The sequence below is a fragment of the Convolutriloba macropyga genome, chromosome 2, assembly GCF_964194025.1.
Source record: "Convolutriloba macropyga chromosome 2, txConMacr16.3, whole genome shotgun sequence".
Taxonomy (NCBI): domain Eukaryota; kingdom Metazoa; phylum Xenacoelomorpha; order Acoela; family Convolutidae; genus Convolutriloba; species Convolutriloba macropyga.
The window spans coordinates 52,738,275-52,753,098 of NC_134469.1; the positions used below are offsets into that span (position 1 = coordinate 52,738,275).

A 14,824-nucleotide genomic window follows, 5' to 3' on the forward strand; every position below is an offset into this window, starting at 1 on the left:
CTAAAAGACCCGTAAGCTCATAAAATGAAAAACATTTTCAAAATAATTGAAAACAAATAAATGATGCTAAATTTCGTGATATTATTATTTTCAGAATCACTTGGTTGTCCCCCGTATTCCAAATTCACAAACATTCACTGCCCCTCAAAGATTGATATAGACAGAATATGATCAAAATTAAAGTAAAATTTTTTCACAAAAACTGCAAAAATTTGTGATAGTACAATGTTGAAAACCCTTCCATTGAACCCAGCAGCTATACAGCTATACATACTATCAAAACCAAGAGGAGGTTTCACTGGCCTTGGGGCCTGATCAACCAAAAAAATATTAACCGAAAGTTTTAAAAAATATGCAAAATTGCAAATTTTATCAAAAATTGCTATAAATTGCGACAATAAATTGTTGAAAACCAAACCATTGTCACTAGAAATTATGCAGAAGACTATTATGAAACCCAGGAGGAGCTTTCCTGGGACTTGAGGCTAGAAAAACTCAAAAAATGACAAAACTAATCAAAAAGCTTGACAATCGCAAACAATAGTATAATTTGCCGTGTGCATGTTTTCGGTACCAAAACATTTAGCTCATAAAATGGTCTTAAAAAGTAATTATATCTTGAAAAACTTAGAACTACTATCTGACTAGCAAATCAATTGAACAATGCCTGCCAAAAAAGCAAACGGTCTCAAAAATTGAGAAAATTCAATAATCAAACAAACCAAAAATATAATCATTGCTAAAACTCTTGAAGCTTTTACACTGAAGGACGAGTTTTATCAATTTAAATATAGCGATTGACCCACGCATATGCCTTGAAAGGGGTTTATTGGCCACAAAAGAAAGAAAATTTGATAAACTTGACAAACACTTTAAAATTGAAAATGGCAAAAATTACTGAAAAATTCTAAATTTCGTTATATTGTGTTTGAAACGTTTCTATTTGTGTATCGAATTTGTCCAGTAAACCGCCTGCAAGAGCTAAAACAGTTCATACGCTCATAGAGATCGATAAGCTCATGAAATGACTACCAAACAATGGTCTCATAAAATTGCCATAAAAATATTTATGTCTTGCAAAAAAAAGTTTATCAACTTTCACAGACGTCACAACTGACAAAAAAAAACTTAAAATGACCCAAAAAACAAAAAAAAATTTGGGCCCAAAACTCATTAAACGGGCATTTTAACGTAGAATTAGGGCCTTACCAGCAGCTGTACATTTCCACGCACTTCAGCGAATACGAAAACCAGCTCCAGCTAAGGGTGCAATGAAAATTGATGCCCGCTGATCTTACCCTGTTTATCCCGTTTTGAAAGCTCTAATTTATGGAAAAAGGTGTAAAACCTCTTACAAAAAACCTAGCAGGACAAGCCCTGAAACACCGTCTAATGAACTGAAAAAAAATCTTTGCACTACTGTATCTGACTAGCAGATCCAAAGAATCCAAAGACAGCCAAAGAAGGCAAAATGTGTCAAAAGTTGAGAAACTAAAATACTCAAACAAACGAAACAAAACTAAGATCATTATTAAAACTCTTGAAGCTTTTACACTGAAGGACGAATATGATCCATTTAATTAGAGCGATTGATCTACGCACAAGCCTTGAAAGTGGTTTATTGGCCACTAAATACAAAAACTCGATAAATGACAAATACTTTATTAAAAATGAAAATGGCAAAGTTTGCTGAGTTTCTGAATTTCGCAAAATTCAAATTCCAAACTATTTATATGTGTACCGAATTTGTCCAAAAACCCTACTGCAAGAGCTTAAAAAGGCGCGTTTACCCTAAAAGACCGGTAAGCTCATAAAATGAAAAACATTTTCAAAATATTTGAAAACAAATTAATGATGCTAAATTTTGTGATATTATTATCTTCAGAATCATTTGGTTGTCCCCAGTATTCCAAATTCACAAACATTCACTGCCTCTCAAAAAATGATATAGACAGAATATGATCAAAATTAAAGTAAAATTTTTTCATAAAAACTGCAAAAATTTGTGATAGTACAAGGTTGAAAACCCTTCCATTGCACCCAGCAGCTATACAGCTATACATACTACCAAAACCAAGAGGAGGTTTCACTGGCCTTGGGGCCTGATCAACCAAAAAAAATATTAACCGAAAGTTTTAAAAAACATGAAAAATTGCAAATTTTATCAAAAATTGCTATAAAATGCGATAATAAAATGTTGAAAACCAAACCATTGTCACTAGAAATTATGCAGAAGACTATTATGAAACCCAGGAGGAGCTTTCCTGGGACTTAAGGCTAGAAAAACTCAAAAAATGAAAAATTTAATCAAAAAGCTTGACAATCGCAAACAATAGTATAATTTGCCGTGTGCATGTTTTCGGTACCAAAACATTTAGCTCATAAAATGGTCTTAAAAAGTAATTATATCTTGAAAAACTTTATCAACTGACTTTTTAATCCGGATTTAGGGCCTAACAGTAGCTGCACTACCATAGGCACTTAAACAACTACTGAAGCTGGCTTTAGGTCACTAATGAAACTTAAAGCCCACTGGGTCTTACCGTTTTTAAAGATCATAGTCATAAAAAATGTGTAAAATCATCTTACAAAAAAAAACATAGCACGAGAGGTCTTGAATTGCAAATCAAAGAATTGAATAAACAGAAGACAGCACTATCAGTCTCCTTAAATAGGCAGCCTCCGACAATGAACAATTCATAAACCAAGACCTTCACGAAAGTAAACAATACTACACAAGTCTAAACATTTTTATTTTCACTTGAACAGAAATAGGGTTATGGACGTTATTATGTCAAACAACGTGAAATTCGAAAATCCTTTACACAATGGTAGCTTAGACAGCAAACGCTAATTTAGTAGAAAACCTCGGCGACAAAGTAAAAAGCCAACAAACATTTGGCAAAAACCTACCTTTACGATCAGTTTCGTTACAAAAAAGTGGCACCAAAGCCATTGAAACAGAGATAAAAAAAGCTCAAAGGTTGTATTTCTTTCCTGTTGTCTACAGATATAAATCGCATTTCCACTTAAAGAAAACAATGAATATAAATTGGAGGCCACGTTACAAAAGTGGCAACAAATGCAGACAATCAAAGACTCAAAAAATTTTTTGGAACAAATGGTCGCAAATTCAAGAACTTTATTAGCATTAAATTGTTTCCCCTTAATGCATTCAATAATGCCTAATTACAGAGCAAAAAAGACTATATTAATGACTAAGGGACCTATATTAATGACTGAATGGGATAAAACAATTACGAAAAAAAGGGGCAAAAATAAAAAAAAATCACAATATTTTTAAGATAAATATTTTGGAAGTCGTGAAAACAGTTCACAATGAATGAAACTAATAAATAGATTCAAACATGAATAAACAGAGAACCTAGTAACGAATAATTCGTGAGATTAAGTGACAGAACAAGTAAACTCTAATAAAAAAGAATTCCAGAATTTGCAAAATCTAAAAAAAAGTTTCATCTAAAAAATCCAAAGATGTGTTAAATCCGATAAGAGACTTTAGTTTTGAAATTTAAAAGCGATTACCTCAAAAATGACTAATAAAATGACCAATGGGATCCATCATTCATGAGATATAACGACAGAAAAACTAGAGAACAAAAAAAGGCCAAAATCAATATAAAGTAATATTTTTGGAACGCAAGTTTTGTCCAAAAAATTAGATATGCAACAAAAGCGTTCAATTAATTCAAATATTGTGACTCATATTGAACCAACTCAGAGATGTCCACGTGGGGCTGACAAAGAACATAAAAAAGAAAAAAAGAGGAAAAAACCAAAAAAATCGTTAAATTTAATTGAAAAGTAGTGTCAAATTCGTTAAAACAGTTCGATTTTTTAATCGAAAAATTATTATGAATTAACCTCAACAGAGAGCCATAAGACCCCTCATTAATGACACTATACAACTAACCACGAGCTACAATAGGCAAAATCTGAAAGATCACTTATTTTTTATGAAGACCAATAGGGCCCAAGTTTTGAAAACCAGTTGTTTCCTTTTGAGTTTCAAACAACTACGACTATATTTTATTAGAGCACACTTATCACCTTTCAAAATATTCGCAGTGAAAATGAAGCGAAAACAGCAAAATTAGAAGTCAAATTGCCGCACGTAAAAAAATTTGCTTTCATTAACAAAATCTGTTTGATTGAACACCTTTTTCTCAATTAACTTTAGAGCAGTTTGAAACAACATCAAGCCTTATGACTACTCATTTTTTCTCTCCTCTTACTACTCCAGCGTGATTAAAATCACTGCACAAATTTAACTTCTCATTGAAAAGAAAAGGTAAAAAATATGCACAGATCTTAAAGGCAGCACACCAATACAAATCAAATTCTTTAGTAGAAACGACAGATCCCCAATACAATTCAATTCTTGGATTGTAAAAACCACAAAACTCCAATACAATCCCAGTTCTTTGGATGTAAAAAACCAAGAAAGGGACAATAATAGCCCCAGATATCGCTGTGAGGCTATATTGAACGAAAATTAAAACAAAGCACAGCATTTTCCAAAAGAATCCAAAACCTTTAAGGAACGATGTTCGAGTTGTCCTTCATCATCAACAACAATTTGGGAATAAAATTTGCACAATATTTTTTATCGTTCTGTGAACAATGGTAAGTCTGGTAAGAAATTTGAACCAACAGGCCGAGATTAAACTTCACTCAAGTATTAAACTTAACGTTCAACAACTTCACGAATGAAAGTTTTATTTTATCCTGTGAATTAGATATGAAAATATTTCATTAAAAAGTGATGAAAAGCAATACAAACTTAAAGGAAAGCGCAGCATTTTCCATTACAATTCAACAAAAATTTCGAAGCCCTGATAATCAGACCACATAATATATCACCTGCGAGCTAAAATGCGAACAGACAATTACAAAGCAATCATATCAAATGAGCTTTAAATTCTTTCACAACACTTTAAATCAGTAATACTATAATTTAACAATTACCAGCACCGAACAACTGAACTGTCCTCTGATATTCAAAGATGCAACACTAAAAGAATGAATCGAAAAAATTACACAATCAGCTAACTCGCCATACTATACAACACATCTTTCTTGTTAAATGGCCAGGCTTTTCTTTATCGATCTTTTTATTTCAAAAAACTTGCTGGTCCAATCAATCTTGAACCACAAAAGACACTTCTATGTCTTTCAAATGCGGCGAAACTAAACAGACTGCTAGCTAATGACAGTTGCTCTCGTTTAGCTAAGACATCAGACGAGGTGGATTGCAATGGGAGAAAGTCAGGAAGTGAAAAGTTCCAGATCAGAAAATATGAATTTAAATTAACCAATCAGGCTAAACTCAGCTTCTGAACTGTAGATTTATAAAACAACATTGGATACCAATTCGCGATGCCTCTCAACAATTGTTATAAGCTACATCACACGTTTTATAGACCACGATTTATTCCATTTCTTCAACTTTATTGAACAGATTTGATGCAGATAAGATGACGCTGAAAAACTTGACGCTGATGAATATTTTCGAGAACGCCCAAAACCATGCACAAATTGATAACCAATGCAGTTATGCTAAAAAACATAATTGATGTTGTACAAATTGATCTCAAATGAGAGACAGGGGTTGACAGAGGCCTTACGCATAAGGAGATTGTTTAACAGGGTGATAAACAAAAAAGCGTGAAACGTTTTCAAAAAATATTTTTAAAAATTTAACAATTTGATCTGCGAGGTTTGAACTCCTTCGCAATTCTTCTCAGCCAAAATAGGTTCCGACTTCAAATTAATTTGCCGCTTCAAAAGAATAACTCTCACCAGGCATTGTGCTATCGTCTCCGTTCAACCACTGGTTGACTACATTAAGAAAAAATAGTTCATATTGGAATGGAAAAACCAGAAAAGAGTTATGCACAAAAAATACCAGACAGATTGTCGAAAAAAAGTCGCCGTTTATTCCCATTTACACGATTGGGATGGAGAAGAACAGAAAATAACGTAACCGACTAAACGTCGGAAGAATTGCTCTCGAACGACTAGAGAGAGCTCTAATCAATTGCAACCTGCTTCAGTCGGGGGGGGGGATCCTAAATGGGACTAAGAAGTACAATAGTGGGCTTCAAATAAACTTTTAGTATTAAATTGCCGCCAATTGAGTTCAGCTGCTTGGAATTGTGATTGAGAGAGAATTTTAGATCACGCGAAACGCAAGTCAAGGGCGTAAAAGTCACTCGAAAAGTCAAAACCGTCAAGCGAAAATTTTGCAAAAAAAAGACACGCGTTTACAATAATTGCAATGAACTTCGTTCAAGAGCAATTAAAAATTGATACTTTGCTTTAAAAGATGCCAAAAATGTGTGCTATTTTGAGAGGATTTCGTACTTTGACACACTCGTTTTCAAATGGAGATACAGAAATTAGTATTTTTAGAAATAAGCAATTGATCAGGTAATTAAGACTAATTAGAACAAAGTTCAAAGTTGAAAAAACTTTGAAAGAAAGAGCGAAGAATGAAACTAGCATCGAAAAGTCAATTGATGGGTTTATCCGTCTCCATTTGACTACGCTTTCCGACACTGACTGCGTTCTTTTTAAATTGTCTTGCTAAGCAGCTGCTTCTCAAATGATAATTAAGGGAAAGAAGCAAATAACCCCGACACATTGCCCAAAATTGGCGCCATTTCTTACCGACACCGATTGCAATTGAAGTACAGAAAATGAATGTTTACCAAAAAACATACAAGGTCCTAAAACAAAATCCAAAGAATTGAATAAAAAATTGAGAATTAATGTACCTGACCAGCAGATCAATTAAACAACCTCAACCGAAGAGACAATCTCAAAAAATGAGAAACAAATAATCAAACAAATTGAACGAAAAAATAATCAACGCGAAAACTCTTGAAGCTTTTACCCTGAAGTCCAGAAATGATACGATTAAATATTCTTATTAACTCACGCACAAGCCTTGAAAAAGATTTATTATCTGCTGAAGGTAGATGAACGAGAAATATGACAAACGCTTCAAAATGACGAGTGCAAAAACTGATTTAAAAAGGTCAGAAAAAGTGCGTATATATTGCAAAAGACCTTTATCAATTTTAACCAGCCTCAATTTCCTTTTAACCTTAAACTACGACCTTCCCATTAGCTTCATCACGCTAAGCACTTGAAGGATTACTAGACGCGGCTAAGGGCCTCTAATGAAACTTAATGCCCAAAGAAAAATCGGTCAAGCAAAAAATCGCATAAAAAAAGACCAACAGGACTAATATAATTGCTTTGTTTTAGAGCAATTAAAACATAGCCGGCAGATTGCCGGAATAGCTGCGAAAGAATAGACCTGCATGCCATATAATAGAGAAAGAAACAGATAAAGATCTAAATTGAAAAAAAAGACGCCGCTCAAAAAACGTAGGTAAAAACATTCCGCGATAAATTAAAAAAGCTTGTTAAAATTCATCCCGCAGAAGCCTCTTATTAGGGACCTTTACTGCACATATGAGTTCCTTTGATCTTAAACAAAGTCAAATTAAACTTAAGTTTTAAATTGCAAAAGTCATTTTATTGAGTGAGGTAACTGATCAAAATCTAATCACGCAAATGCCTTATATACTTTCTCTAGAAAATTTGGGAAATGACGTCACGCACGCAAACGCCGTTAGTGAGAGGAAGAAGTCATTCAGAAAATTTGACTTTTTCAGCTTTGCTGTGTGAATAAATTTAAAACGAAAAAAGAGCGTCAGACGACGAAACAAAAAACATAGCAGGACAAGTCCTGACGTACAATTCAAATAATTTTCATTGACTCAACAGAAAACTAGACCTAGAACGGACTATGAATGGATTGGGAAAACCATTTAGAAAAAATCCAATCCAAAAAATCGAAAAAACAGTAAAAATCAGAGAGAAACTGCCGCATGTGAAAAAACCACTACCGATAAAGCGAATTTTTGTTCAAACACCGTATTCTCACTCTACTTTAAAATTAGAGCAAAAAAATTTCACGCCGCAAAACTACTCGCTTTTTCGCTCCATTTCCTGTTTCGGCGTGACCAAAATCACTACTCCAATTTGACTTCAAAAATCATGAAAATGTGTGAACAGATCTTAAAAAAAGACAGCGCCCCAATTCAATTCAAATTCTTTGATATGTAAAAAAACCAAGAGAAGGCCAATAATAGCGTTGCTGGAGAAGTTGCCACGCTTTTTGGCCATCTCCGAGACCCTTGTTGTTCACACAGTCATGCCGAATGAGCATGAGGCTGCTGGTGTCTAGTGTCATTGCTAGGTAGCACCAGATCTGGTTTTTGCGGCCCTCATTTTCTTGTTCTGCTGTAGCTCTAGCTTGAGTCTGTGCCTCGTGTTCTCGCCTTTACTAATCATTGGCATCTTCCCTCAGTGGTGCCGGCCTGTCAGGCAAACGTCATCCATTTCAAACTATTGTTTGATGGTTCCATTATGAAGTTTAAACTTCAATTTTTTTTTAACAATTTCTGATTTAGCTTTTATTTAAGAGGGAAATCACAATTTTAATATCTTAACTCTCGTCAATCTAGAAGAGCTAAAACTGCCAACACTGACACTACAATCTCAACCAAAACTCTATTAGCTTGTCACCGGTCTGATGGCTGGGCCCATAACCTGTTAGCAGGATTACGAACACTGTAGCGCAACAACCCCGATGAGGCGGGACGAGTTTTGGCACGTTAGAGATTGAAGCTCAAAAGATATTTGAGAGAATAAGAATTAATTTTAGGAGATTCAAAAGAGAAGAAAATTGTGAAGATTTTAGCAAAAATCAGTCGTATATATAGTCTAAAAGATAAATATAACATTTACAGTGTACATTTGTTAAAAGGTTAATGTATCAAAAATCAGGCGATTTTGGGGCGTATGAGTGGGCGTCATTTCATTATTACATGCAAAATTTACTTCACTTGAGATGGTTCACAAAGTTGCATTTCCTATTCAATATTAGTAGATAAATATCAATATTTGACTAACATACAGATCTAAACTGATTTACATTCATTTTCTAAATTGTGAGCTGCAGTTGTCATTATAAATCTGGTAAGTTTGTTTTCTTTCTGAGTTTATCAACATAAGTTAAGTTTCTAAGCTCTAAGATATTTTCTAAGTTCTTTTCTGTGCTCCAATACCCCCACTCAGATTGTTGCCGCTAGGTAACAATCTGGACTCGCCCAATAGTTGTTCTCGATGTTGTTCTACTTTCTGCTGTGGCAAAGATTTTGTCAGAAGATCTGCTGCCATTTCATCTGTTGGCGTGTAGATCAATTTGATTGAGTTGTCATCAACTCGTTCTCGGATGAAATGATATTTCGTGTCGATGTGTTTGGATCGTTTGTGAAGCACCGGGTTAGTTGCAAGCTTTATGCAACTCTGGTTGTCCTCTCCAATGGTTGTGGGCTCAAACTGTTCGTACCCCAGTTCTCTGAGAAGACCACGCAAGAAGATGGCTTCTTGCACCGCAGCAGCTAGACCCTGGTATTCTGCCTCACAAGATGAGAGTGACACTGTCGGTTGCTTCTTGACTTGCCAACTGACAGATACCCCACTGTCTCCCAGCTTGAAATAGTATCCTGTGGTCGATCGTCTATCATTTACGCCTCCAGTCCAGTCTGCATCTGTTTCGCCAACTAGAGTGCTGTCGCTGGTTGATGGGAAAAAGAGTCTAAGAGATTTAGTATAATGTAGGTATCTCAACACACGCTTGCCAGCATTGAAATGCTCAACAGTTGGGTCATTCATGAAGCGTGATAAGACATTTGTGATCCACATGATATCTGGTCTAGTTTGCTTAGCTAGGTAAAGTAATGAACCTACTAGACTTCTAAACTCATGTGAATCTACTCTTACTGAATCTTCCTGAGCTACTTCAAGTTTTAGGTTATTTTCTGCTGGCGTTTTCCTTGGTTTGCAGTCTTGCATATTGAACTGTTCTAAAATGTTTTGAGTGTACTTTTCTTGATCTAAAGTTATTCCTTTTTCCGTTTTCAGAATTCTCATTCCAAGAAACCATTCAAGATCTCCTCTGTCGTCCATTTTAAACTTTGATTCTAGTGAATTTTTCAATTTGTCGATCTCGGTTTGACTATTTCCTGCTATGACTAAGTCATCACCCCAGGTTAGAACAAAGTTTGTCATTTTCTTTGTTTTTTTTATAAAAAGACAGTAATCGTGTTTACTTCTCTCAAAACCTTGCTGAATTAGAAAAGTTGAAAGCTCCTGATACCAGTTTTTGGCTGCTTGCTTCAGTCCATATATTGATTTTTTAAGCTTACAAACTAACATGTTGCCATTGCTGTCTAATTTTTCAAAACCTTTTGGTTGTTCTAGATAGACTTCTTCGTCTATTTTAGGATGCAAATAAGCTGCTTTTACATCCATTTGTTTTAAAAAGAAGTTTTCGATAGCAGCTAAATCTAGTAGAATTTTAAAGGTTTCAGGTTTGCTTGTGGGAGCAAAGGTATCCGAATATTCAATTCCTTCAATTTGTGTAAAACCTTTTGCTACATAACGAGCTTTAAACTTATCGATATTTCCATTTGAATCATGTTTAATTTTGTACACACATCGGCCAGGAATAATATTTTGTCCCTTTTCTTTTGAAACTAAGTCCCAAGTTTGTGTTTCAATTAAACTTTCTATCTCTGTTTTCATTGCTTCAAGCCATTTGTCTTTTTGTTCAGAATTAATTGCGTTTTCAAAGTTTTCAGGCTCGATGAAATTTTTTGTTAATTTGCTTTGAACAGCATGAGAATAGCTTTTACCAAAACGTTCCGGAGGCGCTCTAGACCTATCACTTCGCTTAAGTTCTCTATCTTGAGCTGCTTCCTTTCTCAATCTTTTCATTTCATCGTACTCTGACCAAAGTTGGAAGCTCTTTTGGTCTCCTGAAGGAATTGCTATTTGACCTAGCTTACCTATCATTTGCAGTCTTGAGGGTGGTTTTACTTTTTTGTGTTGTGAGCTTTTGACAGGTACTGCAATTTTTGAAGGCTTTCTTTCTATGATTTTCACTGCAACATGTGGATTGAACTTCACATTAATTTTGGACTTTGGTTTGACGCTAGGACTTGGTTTTTCTGCTTTAATTTCTTCATCAAATTCAGTATCCGTATTGTTTTCACTTTCTTGAACGCTCTCTGTTTCAGTTAATTCAACCTCTGAACTTAACTCATTTGAGGTGCTTGTATCCTGAAGTTCTTCTCTTACTTCGTCTAAGTCTAGATATAGAAAGCTGTCTTATATATCTTCGGTTTCATTTTGAAAACCTGGTAGATTGTTTTCATTGAAACTGACGTTTCCAGAAGTGACAATTTGCCTAGTTTTTATGTTTTGCAACAGATAAGCTGTTGTGTTATCAGAGTAACCAATGAACAGGCACTTTGTTGCTTTTGGATCAAACTTTGATTTCTTACTGGCATCACGATTTTTTGAATAGGCTACACAACCAAATACTTTTAGATGGTCGCTTCTCGGTTTTCTGCCGAAAAATTTTTCAAAGGCTGTGTTTGTATTTTTGTCTTTGACAACTAAATTTCTAGCATAACATGCTGTATCTACTGCTCGAACCCAATAGCTTTTTGGCAGTTTTGAATCTATTAGAAGGCATCTTGCAGACTCTACTACTGTTCTATTAAAACGTTCTGCAACACCATTTTGCTCGGGTGTTTCAGGATCTGTGAACTCAGGAGCTATTTCCTTGCTTATGCAAAAATTTTTAAAGGCTTTGTTTTTGTATTCTGTTCCATTATCAGTTCTCAAAATGTTTGGTCGGCCATATTGTGCAACATACTCTTTGAAAGTTTGCAATGTCTGCGTTTTGTAATTCATAAATTTTACTACTGCGTAGCCACTGAATTCGTCTATGAAACTAATTGCATATCTGTTGCCACCTAAACTTGATGGACTAACTGGTCCAATAACGTCAGAGTAAACTCTTTCTAGTTTTTGAGTTGCTTTGTTATCGCTCACTATTGGAACAGGCTTTTTCGAAATTTTTCCCAAAGCACAAGTTTCACAAAAATCTGAAGCTTGGGAAGCTTCGTCTGTTGTATTTGCTACACCTCTAAAGTTCAAATGTCCAAGTCTTTTGTGCCAAAGTTTTGCTTGATACGTGCCCCCACTTGAAGTTTGAAAAGTGGTGCTTATTTTCTTTTCTGTATGGCAAGAAGAACAATTTGCCCCTTCTTATCAGTCTGAAGCTCTCTTTGCTTCGCAGTTTTAGAACTGACTTAGCTTTTGTGTGAAATAATTCGTGTTGCTTTTGAACTAAACTTGAAACTGAAATTAAGTTTGTTTTGTACTCTGGTACATGCAGAACTTTTTCAAAAGTCAACTTATGTAGCACACCTTTAGTGTCTCGTGCTTCCACATTTACATCTCCTATTCCTTCAACTTTTGTTTTTCCTCCATCTGGATTGTTAACTGTGGTTTATCTATCATCATGTTGTCAGTACTGTCTGAATCTACTACTAAATCAGTTTTTGAAACTTCAAATGAGCTGTCAGCGCTTAAACTAGACGCTAAGCCTTTATGAGGACTTTTTTGTTGATGTTTACATGCACTTGCTAGGTGGCCTTTAGCCTTGCATATACTAAATACAGCGTTGTCTTTTTTGTAACAACTAGCTGCTAAATGTCCAGGTTTGTTACATACAAAACACAATCTAGGGCCTTTGGAACTACTAGTCTTAGAAAAAGTCTTCCTAGGATGTGATTTGAATGAAGAGTGTATACCAATTTGATGAGAAGCATTCTTTGTTGACATGGCAACGTGCTGATCCTCCTCCACATCATCTCTCTGTCTGCGGCTCTCCTCAAAGTTGGTGAGACGCTTTCTCAGTTCCACAAAGTTCTCTGCAGGATTGAAGCTCTCCTGCACCACAAATGCTCGTATCGTTGTGGAAGTCCGTTCAATACCACTGCATTAAACAGCGTCTCAGAAAGCTCCTCACTAGCATGATGCAATCGGGTGACCAGTTCTTGCGCTCTGATGAAGTACTGGTGGATGGCTTCGTCCTCTCGAAGCTGTAGTCTGGCCAACTGCCTCATCAGACTGATGACTATGGTTGTCTCGTCGCTTCTGAAGCGTTGCTGGAGAAGTTGCCACGCTTTTTGACCATCTCCGAGACCCTTGTTGTTCACAGTCATGCCGAATGAGCATGAGGCTGCTGGCGTCTAGTGTCATTGCTAGGTAGCACCAGATCTGGTTTTTGCGGCCCTCATTTTCTGGTTCTGCTGTAGCTCTAGCTTGAGTCTGTGCCTCGTGTTCTCGCCTTTGCAAATCATTGGCATCTTCCCTCAGTGCGCAAGTGGTGCCGGCCTGTCAGGTAGCTCAACTGTGTCTGTGAGCGTATCGAAGAGGCCATTGGTTTGTGCAGGGAAACGAGTGCTCCATGTTGGGTAGTCCTCAGCCAACCCGCTAAACGTCATCCATTTCAAACTATTGTTTGATGGTTCCATTATGAAGTTTAAACTTCAATTTTTTTAACAATTTCTGATTTAGCTTTTATTTAAGAGGGAAATCACAATTTTAATATCTTAACTCTCGTCAATCTAGAAGAGCTAAAACTGCCAACACTGACACTACAATCTCAACCAAAACTCTATTAGCTTGTCACCGGTCTGATGGCTGGGCCCATAACCTGTTAGCAGGATTACGAACACTGTAGCGCAACAACCCCGATGAGGCGGGACAAGTTTTGGCACGTTAGAGATTGAAGCTCAAAAGATATTTGAGAGAATAAGAATTAATTTTAGGAGATTCAAAAGAGAAGAAAATTGTGAAGATTTTAGCAAAAATCAGTCGTATATATAGTCTAAAAGATAAATATAACATTTACAGTGTACATTTGTTAAAAGGTTAATGTATCAAAAATCAGGCGATTTTGGGGCGTATGAGTGGGCGTCATTTCATTATTACATGCAAAATTTACTTCACTTGAGATGGTTCACAAAGTTGCATTTCCTATTCAATATTAGTAGATAAATATCAATATTTGACAAACATACAGATCTAAACTGATTTACATTCATTTTCTAAATTGTGAGCTGCAGTTGTCATTATAAATCTGGTAAGTTTGTTTTCTTTCTGAGTTTATCAACATAAGTTAAGTTTCTAAGCTCTAAGATATTTTCTAAGTTCTTTTCTGTGCTCCAATACCTCAATATAGCTCCGCTCAGCCTACAGCTTCGCAGCTATAAAAAGGGTTAGCCGTCACCAATCATTTTTTTCCTGTGAGGTTTTGGTGCATTTAGTTTTTCTCCATAAAGACTTCTCTCAATCATATGTTTCATTAATCATCACTAAATTCGCAGCTTTCAGTGTCAATATTCATCCCTAAACATTATTTAAGTACTGAACAAATTTAGCGACGTAGACCATCTAGAATCAGAATTCACCACAAACATCAACCATGGTTGCACTAACAATTGCCGATGCGTTGATGTAGTCTCCGTAGCCCTGTGCACTCTGTGGGTTAAGTGCGATGCAGTTGTGGTCGAATGGGAGTGCAGTGGGGTAGCGGTTCTTGTCCTGGTTGGCCACACAGGTTGCCCTCGCAAAAGACACTTCTTCTGGTTCATACGCACACAGTGCCTCCCACTCCGCATCTAGCTGACTCTTGTCGTGCAAATGAGACTCCATATACGCCTACAAATGTTATTGGTCAATTTTCTGATAACACACAAATGATATGCGCACAAATTTCCTACATATCGAGCAGATCTCCGTAAAAGTCGCCACTGATTTCAATGATCTACCTCAGTGGAAATAAACTATTACAGAAAAC

General features: G+C 35.8%; 1 protein-coding gene across 1 annotated transcript in view; it reads right to left on the bottom strand.

The window, feature by feature from the left end:
• The window catches only part of LOC142358762 (receptor-type tyrosine-protein phosphatase N2-like), a 111,328-nt gene that overhangs the window by 16,054 nt on the left and 80,450 nt on the right, over positions 1-14,824 (bottom strand). The window contains exon 17 of the mRNA XM_075410337.1: positions 14,464-14,685. Coding sequence (XP_075266452.1) covers positions 14,464-14,685 — 222 coding nt within the window. The remainder of the gene's footprint in view (positions 1-14,463; positions 14,686-14,824) is intronic.